General features: G+C 34.2%; 1 protein-coding gene across 1 annotated transcript in view; it reads left to right on the top strand.

Moving 5' to 3' along the window:
* LOC108773545 (uncharacterized) overlaps nt 1-10,749 on the top strand; it is a 178,723-nt gene that overhangs the window by 108,227 nt on the left and 59,747 nt on the right. The window contains exon 5 of the mRNA XM_018539383.1: nt 2,164-2,415. Within this exon, the coding sequence (XP_018394885.1) occupies nt 2,164-2,415 (252 nt within the window). The remainder of the gene's footprint in view (nt 1-2,163; nt 2,416-10,749) is intronic.

Genomic DNA, 10,749 nt, shown 5'->3' with positions numbered 1-10,749 from the left:
TATATATATATATATATATATATATATATATATTATCCAAGATGGTCCAAGGAAATCATTTTCAGATCTATATCTGTCTACAATACTACAAAATCGTTCTATGTGAACGATGATCATGTACACGAAAGAAAAACAGTTTTGCTAAACTATAATATCTATAAAAATTTTACTGAATAAAAATTTGAAACTAATTTTGTTGGATCATCAAAATAATTATGTAGAACGCTTAAGTATCGACGACAATGTTGTAAAAAGTTTTAACATTCTACCAACCAAAGTGTTCTACATAATTATTTTAACAAAAAAGCAAGTTTACAAAGGATTCTCGTATTTAAAACAATAAAAAACTGATTAAAAAGGGGGAGGATAATGACGCGGTAATTAGTGCGCAAAAGATTTCCAATAAAGAATATATTTACTTCGTAGTTGCGTTTTGTAAAAAAGGTATACATTTCAGTTTTATTCAAGCCATCTTTAGCGATATGTATAATACTTATTTCCGCATTAATATGTATGTGTGTTCTCAGTATTCATTAAGTGAAGCAATTTTTGCAACTTTTTTTGACACAGAAATGCCTCTTCACTTAGTTCATAGTTTATAAGCTGAATGAAATATCAATGTAAATTAAGAAAGAGATCGCAAAATTAAAACTTCGTCGTTATGTTAATATAAAATTCGTCGAATAAATTAATATAAAATAGAATAAATTTATTTGTCAAACGTTAAAACGAAAACTTGTCGTTAGAATATGGTAAATAACTCAGTCATATAAAAATCACAAATCAAATGATGATAATTATTTTAATAGTCCAAAGAAAATATATTATTCAAATATCTATATCTAGCTAAATTTTTAGACACTTTAAATTGTTTTTTTCCATGAAGAAGAAACAACCCGCTGAAAATATTGAAATTATAAGAGAGGGCTTTAGGCGATTCGAAAGCTCGGATGCCGCCAATAAAGAGGTAGACCGAAGACAAAAGTCTTTTGCTCGATTTTTCGCTGGCCGCGGGTAACACCTGCGTGCGGAAAAGTTAAGTCTCTTTGCGAAGCGAAGTCTTTCGCGGAAGCTTTGCGCCGCTTTCCCGCGCGGGCGCAGGGAAAGAAATCGGAGGGAAATATCCTCCGGTTAAACTTCCACCACGGCGCGGGTATGAACTTGCTACTCAGGAAGATTCGTCATCGTCCAACTCGACCTGCTTCTTCCTTCTCTTTCGTCAACCCTCTTCACCCCGCCCATCGCGTCACCGGCGATATAAGAACTTTCCGTTACCCGGCAAAATTTTTATTAACGTCGTGATTCCCCGGAGGTAGTCTCCGCAAAAAAGAGATGTAACTGCGATTATTGTCGGTTTGTTCGAAAAATGATACGCGCTGTAACGAAAGATTTGCCGCCGCAGAAACTTTTCTGAGGGCGAAGTAAAGCAAGTAATATATAGGGTGGCTTGTAGAGGCTTTTATTCACTTTACGCTGTACAAGTGATACGTTATCATCAACGATACGAAATCCGATAACGGCAATATTGCGTTCGAGAAAATTGGAGTTTCCACGACGGCATTCTTAATCTCTCGAGTGATCAGTAACAATATCCTATCTGAAGAATCCTATGGACCTAATCGAATACAAATGTTGTAAAAATATAAGTTTCAAATATATCAGTTTATAGGTACTCAATTACTTTGTGTAGAAAATAAAATATCTCTTTTCTCTTTGTCGAATCACGAAGAAATATTATAAAATAATTAGAGTTTTTATATTAATTACTCTCTCTTTCTCTCTCTCTCTCTCTCTCGTGTGTATGAACTGATTTGTTTCCCGAGAAATTGTGATTCACACCATTGCGATCGCCATCTGCATTTAACATGAATGTTTAAAACAAACGTACTAAATATATTTAACGTATCTCTCATTTAGAATAAATTTCGGATCTTTTCATTGAATTTATTTAACATACTTCTGTCACTCTCAATGCCACGGTTTAATTTATGATGTCGCACATTTTCGTGTAACAAATACATTTCAGGAAAATTTGGGTCACACATTTATGAAACATAAACGGATATAAGATCTATTATTAATGCAGGATATATTGTGTATGCTCGGCGTGCGAGATAACGGGGACGGGACGCGCGTTTAATCTCAATTAATTTTCTCTTGCAGCTTTTTGCCACAGTAGGAACTCTCTGGCGTCTCTCTGCTCGTATATTACGGGGGATGCGTTACTGTACTCCATGTTCCGCGAGGAAGCACTCCCCGTAGCGTGCCCTTTTCGCGGCCCTATGACCTTTTCGTACAATCGTGGCCATGGCACGTGCTCGAATCCACCGAGCAATGTCGACACCTGTACAGATGACAGCAGACTCCTCTTCAAATACCAGGCCTGTCCTGACGTACCCGCTTCGGAGAGTGCAGGTAATATACTTTTTGTTTAAAGAAAATTTTAAGTTCTGTATTTTAATATTCGTAGTAATAATTAAGATAATAATTTGTTAAAAATAATTTTAAAACAATATAATAATTTAAATAATAATTTAAATAGGGCTTAAAAATTTAAAAAGGACGGATGTTTTTTTTAATATACATACGTGTCAAATAATGCGGAGAAAGTTGCGATTCTTAACTCGTTCTGTCTACAAAATAAGCTACAAATTATTATTCGGTCTCTCAGAGACAGAAAAAAGTAAATGCTGAACGAGCAAGCTTTTTCCTTTTTCTCTTCACATCGCATAGGTGCTCTTTTTCACCTACATATTCTTTGACAAAACCGGCGTGCATTTCGTATCAACGAAAATATCATCCGTAGCTTTTTCGCGGTGTATACTTAATATCACTAAAAGTTATAAGTCTCCGTTTTTTTTTTCATGAATAAGTTTCACACTTTCGTACCATGAAACTAAATATACATTTTTTTTGTAAAATTTATTATAGTTATTTATAACGCGCATACTTTCAGCAACATACTCAGGATGTTTCAAAGCACTTGTTGTATTATAAATTATGCAAACACAATGGATAATTGTATTATTATAAATTATGTAAATATACAGGTTTTATGATCTTTGCGGTTCTTTGAAAACTACGTGTGGTACTTTACATAATTTGCAGCAATGTAATAAATATTACGACGTGAAATTTCTAATTCCGTTATATACGCAAAAAATAGTCTAAATTTTTCATAATATTAGCATCATGCTTCAATTTTTCATAAAAATTTATTTCAAAAAATTAAAATTCGTAAGAGAGCCATTGATAAAATTAAAGAAAATGTTCGTCTAGTGTACTTATCTACTGGTTAATTAACACAGTTTAATTTGGATAATACAACTTATTAGTGCGATTGATATCTCACATGCGAGCAGTCACTTTAGCGACTCCGATAGATTGACCATCACCGATTTGTATATCTTGCGCGCTTCAATTAAACGCTCGTTATTCGATGGATTTGCATTTAATAGCGCAGCACAGCGAGATTAAATTTGTAGTCAATACGGGGTTTATATGTCTATTTTTGACCGACGTGTGTTCAATTTAATATATTGCGGTATAATCGATACCGCCGATAATCCATTTCGAAGCAACGGTAGCGTTGTCAATTATACCAAGTTACATTGCAAAATGTGTGGACAGCGTCTAAATATTCATCAACTTGGTCGATTCTCGGCCGCTATTAGGACTGCTATCAGCGCCAGATGATAGAGGGTAATAGAATATTCATTTCTCTCCATGGATGTCCTTTCGGTTTAATAATTTACCACGCAAACAAGATATTTTGCGTTCGCGATTGTTTGAACTGCCTTTCGAGTTTGACGAATTCAAAGTTTATCTATAAAATCGCATGTTTTACAAAATGATTTACAGTTATACATACGCTGTGGTTGTATATTTCGAGAAAAATCCAACATCGATGATATATACATCGTTTTCATTTCGTTTACATCGTAGTTTCTATTTTACATCACAAAATCATGAAATGCCAAATATTTTGCTGCATAACAAAAAATTCACGCTTTCTGTTTGTCTCTAAAGTAGAGCAAGATAAACTCTGATTATTAATGTTAATCAAAGAGACGTTATAATCCACGTTATTCCATGTCGAAGAAAATTTGATGCTGCAATTTGGGGTTGATTTTATTGTAACTTTGAAATATATCCGCGTATATTCCTGATAACAGGACGGATTAAAAGAGTCTATGTACGTCATGTAAATACAGCGAACGATGTGAATGAAAGAATCGACTAGCGTTCGTATGCGGCTTTTATACCTGCATTTTCTTCTATTTTCCTCATCGCGTTTGATCGGATTTACTTTCGATGCGCTTTGGTCCCGCGTTTTCAAACACCCACAAAAATGGAAACGGTTTCGTTCGAAATCTAACTGACGAATCGTACCTTTAACGAGCACTTTGCGGTGAAAAAAAGGCGATTGCGAATCGGTCAGGCGACAGATTTTTCAGAATTAAATCGACGCAGGGATATTACGGTTCTTTTATCCTGAATTTCGCCATTCACGCGAAAAGGGACGTCGTCAACGCCTTCCGTTTCCCCAACCTTCGACAACCTGTTGAGAAACCGATTTACTGATAGAGCACGATGTATCGTCGAAGATACAATACAAAATATAAATTTTTATCCTTTTGTATGAAAATTTTTGTAATTCGATGTAGCGATTTAAGTGTTCCGCGTATAAAATTGTTTTTATCGTTCAACTGGTGTTTTCGAATTTCGTAACACGTAATATTTTAACTAACGCACAAACATGCATATACACTTTTGTTTACCATCGAATCGGTTTGATTTAAACAAAAAATTAAAGACAAAACGCATATGTATAATTATTCATAAAAATTCTAAAATGCGGTAGACAATATTGTTATATAGTCGGAAAATTTACGAGTATGTCAAATTTAACACATTTCACGTGTCTCTAATGTCCATCCAAATTTTTATGTTAATTTAACATAAAATGAATACATTAAAAAATAACTTAAATACTATGTAAAAAATTAACACAAGAAACGTAATGCTAACACAATTTATAAGCTATCATATTTCTTTATTAAGATTAACATTTCTAAATTAGTATATTAAATATGTTTTAATAAATTTAATACTTGAAATATATTAAATTAATACATTTATCTCAAAATGTTAATATTAAAAGAAATTTTTTTATGTTATTTGTTTACTTGTTGAAAAATTGTGTCATAGTATCTATTGTAAAAAATATTGATCATGAATTTAATACAAAATATTTAAATAACACAATCACATTAGGTATATTAAACACTCGGACATATTAAAAATTCGACACAAAGTTTTAACAAAGATTTGAGCAAATCATTTCTAACACAAATGCACAATAATTTTTTGATGTATATTAATGTTTTTCAAAAAATGAAAAATATTTATTATTCAAGAATTTTTATCGCTATTATTTTTAATATTTCCATTAAATCAGTGTCTTTAAAATTTGATACATTAAATAACAAGCAAATTTCTTGAGGTACACCATTAGATGCACATACTTCAGTATAAATCTGTTATCTCATATTGTCGCTAATACAACACATTTAGAAATAAAAATAAAATTAAAAAAATTTTATTTTTTATTTTATATAGTTTTAAAAATTATTTTATTGCAATAATATCACTTTAGTTAAAATAAGAGTGAAAACAATATACACTTTAGATAGTCTTCATAATTCTTAAAACATTATTTATTTCGTGCTTTACACGTTTTTTTACTTATTTTAAAATTTTTTCGCTTCTTTTTACTTTGTTTAAAATTTTCGCGACACTTTCGGAGATTCTTTGCAGCAGCGATTGGAAAAGCCTGCATTAAATAATTACGAATAGTTATAAATTTTATATTTTTTTGATTATCCAGTTGCTTATTCCTTCAACGTTGGTAATTCATCATGCGTGAATGGTACTTGCATTCAAGAAAGCGAAAAATCTCCAAGCCTTCGACGTCGCGGAGGAAAACGGACGAGGGCACCGAGAGAGGTAGAAGCACACCTAGAGTAAAATCCAGGAATAGGTCTTTTTCCAAGCGTTACCTCTCAAATTACTCGGAGATCAAAAAACCGACTCTTTGCAGCGGTCGAGCGAGAAGATAAAAAGGTGAGGAGGCGCCGCGGCCGCGATGGCAGTGAAAGAGCGAGCCACGAGAAAGAGTCGCTCGGAAAAAGGGAAGGCAGACTTTCGCGCGCGAGATGTGATTTAGATACGCGGCCCCCGGGATCCCACCAGGCTGCCTCTATTCTAGAGGCGACTAAAGAGCGAGGAGAAGGAAACGAGAGAGAGAGAGAGAGAGAGAGCGAAGAGGGTCGAAGTGGCGAAGCGGAACTGAACGAGCGGCTTGAACGATAACATCTCTCGCTCTTTGCGTGGTCTTTTGGGCCGTGCCTTGGAGTTCCGATAATTGTCGGTCTCGTCGGTTGCGTCGCCGAGGAAGCTGGGGATCTCTAGCGGCGACAGAGCTCAGAGAGAATCTCTGGTATCGTTTTTCACGCGGAAATCTCCCCGAGCTCTCTCGCTCGCTCGTTCACTTGCTTGCTCTCTTGTCTGTTCGTTCGCTGCACCGTCAGGTCGCTTTCTGCGCTTCTTCTTCGTTCATTCGTCTTCTTCTGATCGTCCCTTTCCGTCCGTCATTGAATGCCTGGGCTCTCCCAATGGCGCTTTAAAGAGCGCTCTGGGATGCGTCTTTACGAGCTTCGTCGACGGCGCGCCACAGTCGCTGCGCCTGAAACATTTTTGCCGCGAATAGCCTCAGCTATACAGCGATACCCTTGGACACTCTGCACACGCTCTCGGAGTGCTCCGAATCTATCGGATGTCTTTCAACCGCCGATCCTTTGAGGAGTTTTAGGTCAGCGTTTTCTTAACAGGAATTTGTATACTGAAATAGTTTCTCGTCCTACGTACAAAAAATAACATAAAAATTCTTGGGTTTCTAAGAAAGACGCTTAAGTTGAAAGAAAGAGTTTCTTTGCTTATCGCATATTATAAGCACAGCTGAACCCTTGGGATCTTTTATGATAATAAATGGAAAATCTAAGAATGACGTTAAGAATATGTACATGTCAGATGACTGACATTTTAATTCGAGTGTCGTAATATTTTCAAAAAGGTCTTCTGTAATCTAATACAGCCTTGGCTATAAGTATTATACTTGTACTATAAAGCACTCCTACGAATTGACGTAAACTTTTTATGTAATTTAATGAAAAATAAATTAACAGTTTTATTGAGGAATAATGTTTATTTTTTATAACAATTTTAATATTTTTTTAATTCTTCTTTGGCTTTTATTATCGCCTTTTCTAAGAAATTGCTGCAACAAATTGAAGATGATTTTGTACACTGTTATGAAATTTGTGTTAAGTTTAACACATTTTACGTGCGCCAAACGATCCACTCAATTTATGTATTAATTTAATATGTTAGAAGAGGTAACACAAATATCATTTAATAAGAAAGTAAACATAAAAAATCATAATACTGGCACAGTTGTAAACATACTGTGGAAGCACATATTTTTCAGTAAAATTAATTAGTTTGTGATATATTATTATTCACATACACTTTATTCACATACATATTTTTTCATCTTAAAATTTACGTTTTAAAACACATTATTTTTATATTATTTGTTCACTCACTCATAAATTGTGTTATTTTGAAGAAATGTTGAGTATCGATTTAACACAAACAATATTTAAATGATATAATCACACATTATATTAAATTAATGCTTGAATATGTCTAAACATTCAACATAAAACGTTAACAAGAACTTGAGTGAATCGTTTCCAACACAAATACAAATATTCTTTACTTATAGTCAAGATTATATATATTAAATAATATTAATTATTACATTTTAAATTAGTAGCGTATATAATATTATTCAGTTTTCGTGATGAGGAAGCGATATGTCTCTTTCATCTATTTTTCCGTCAAACATGAATTGCTACGTACGTTTTCATTAAAACTGCATATGACGAATAAAAATCCAGCGGTGAAGTGAAAATGGATATCGAAGTATGACCGACGGGCAATGGTCAGTAATCGCGGTGGTAACGTTTTTCGCGTGGAAATCATGGCGGTCGTCCGTCTACGATTGCTGGAGGATGTTAGCTGCCGTCCGGATGTTCCTCACCTCTCTCGTCCTGTTCGCCGCTTTTTCTCGACCGTTTGCATTGGCTCGTTCCTTCAATGACGTTTCCAGAAGCGCTATCGAAATCCTCTTTACGAGGCGGCGTTTCTGGCTTCTGTGAGTGGCTGATAATAGACACGCCAGAAGAGTTGCTTTTCAACGATTTTCCAAATCGAACAATGAGTTTCGGCCGAGATGTGAATCGACATTGTTGAACGATTAATGTCATTCGGTATCTCGATAAGGCAAATTAATTTGATGGTTAGGAGGCATTACTTTTTGTACTTACGCAATATTACTGCACATCTTTAATCCTCTAACATCAAACTTTGTAACACTGTTAGTAACGCTAGATCTGAGATCGTTTATGTTGACTAAAAGGTACCAATTAATTTCAAGACACCAAAATGACAACTTGTATACAAAAAATATATGTGCATAGATTTGGCGTGCAAGGATCGATTGTATATCCTAGCTAGTACATGATAAAAACTAAAAAAATTAACAACATTCACTCGATGCTGGCCAATAAAATTATAAATATTTTAGTGAATTTATTTCGTAATTTTTATTTTGTTCCAAGATATACAATCGATCCCCAGAGGTAGTCGTACATCAAATTATAGAACATAAAGAGTAGATTAAAATTGTAAACAGCCAATAGTTAAAATAGCTGCAGATCAATGTAAGGTCTTTATCAATGTAGTGTGTAAAGCATATTAATTTTGTTATTTGTGCTTGCAAATGCTTTTAATCGATCGATGGTTTTTTAATATGTTATTTTTTATGTAGTTAAAAATACTTCTAGATTTTTTATTTATCCCTCGCCCCACAAAATTTATTTTAGTGTCTAGGATTCTTCGCATAGTGACGACACATCATGATAGCGTGTAAGAATGATGTCAGCATTATAGATTACTGTGCATTATGTCACTCATTTGACATCGAGAATATGTCAAATATCTTTCGGAAGACATTCAAATGTCTTCTAAGGATGTTAGTAACATTTTTGTCGGTTTCGATAGCTCTTATGATAAACAAGTAAGACATGGAACATCTTTAAAAGACTGAGATCAACGTTATTTTGGTTTCAAAAAAGATTTCGCCTAATATGCGCGAAGTTCTTTGTAGTTGTAACATAAAGAATAGACAATGAATAAATCTAATAGACCCATCGTCAGCTCTTGAGGGTCAATTTTGATATTATTATATTATCGAGATGTATAAAATCCACTTTATCACCAAGTAAATGAAAGCGATAAAGCGTTAGCAATCGCGATGCGAATACGATAATATCATTCTGTTTCCAATTGTTTACTGTAGATATTATAAAGTTTTCGCAGTATCCGAAGCTGCAATATACATTCGGAAGACTTTGTCCGAGAGTCGCTCTCAAGTAACCAGGATCGTTAAGCGAGTGTCATTAAGAGCTTTCCTTTCGATTCTTCGTTTAGCGAATGGTTTCAGCCGCGCGCGGGGTCGCTCTCGCAGAATAAAACTTTGGGACGTATATCGTGCTACAGAGTCGCCCCTGAGAACGAGTCTAGCGTATAAAACTCCTGAAACTTCGAAAGCACGTTTAGCGCTCCAAGCGTCAAACTCAAATTCATTTAATTTTGTTGCACCAGACAGTTTAAACATAGAAGCGCACAGTGTCAGGCCGCAACTGTGCTTCACCATTATCTTGTAACACGCTTCGAAACGCTAAATGCGCTTTCGAAGTTTCAAATGCTTCGCACACGGTTTCTGCGCCTGTGCGCGCACCAAGAACACACGGTGCTCGGATCTAAGCAGATCTTAACACATCGAACGCTGCGCCGTTGATAATTTGTTAGTTTCGCACGCGAAGACCTTGTCGGTATCGCGCTAAGCTTCGTAGGGGATTAAAAAGAAACACCGTTCGGTAACTATTTCTCGAGACACTCCAGCTTTAGCTATATATGTATACTTGAGTAGTCAATGAGAAAAGATCGACTTGAGATCAGACTAGAAATCTGTAGAGAGATGATTTGTTAGATTCCGCGAATACACAACTTAACTGTAGATCTTAACCTCCTCTCCCTTTGTAGTCATTAGGATCAATTTAATTCTAAAAAATTTTTCAGTCTTTATATCTCTAATTAGTATATCTCTGATATAATAATTAATCTTTTGTATAATAATTTTACAATTATTTTTTTTAAATGGCTATCATTTCTAAGAATAAATACTTTTTTTGGAACGCAAATTATTGCACTATTTTTTTCTAAAAGTGCCATTTGTAGAGTATATAAATTTTTATTAAACAATTTTTTAAATTATGATTTTTTAGTAACAATTTCATATTTTCCATTTCTTAATAAAATTAAAATTAAAATCTTTAAAAACTCGCTATATTAGTATGTTCTATAATTTATTTAAACGTTTAAAGTATCATTTAAGTTCATCGGTAATTTTTTTACTTAAAAGAACAAGAACTGTGAATAGGGCTAGTTAAATACTTTTTGGAGGCATTTTGAATAGGCATTTGTATTAGTCACCCTGTGTGAATTTTCAAAAGGCATAATAAGAAAAGGTGAAAAATTAAATAGCCCTTATAAACAGTG

The sequence above is a fragment of the Cyphomyrmex costatus genome, unplaced genomic scaffold (assembly GCF_001594065.2).
Source record: "Cyphomyrmex costatus isolate MS0001 unplaced genomic scaffold, Ccosl1.0 scaffold214, whole genome shotgun sequence".
NCBI classification, from domain to species: domain Eukaryota; kingdom Metazoa; phylum Arthropoda; class Insecta; order Hymenoptera; family Formicidae; genus Cyphomyrmex; species Cyphomyrmex costatus.
The sequence above is the reverse complement of the archived record's forward strand: the minus strand, read 5'-3'. Positions and strand labels throughout refer to the sequence as shown.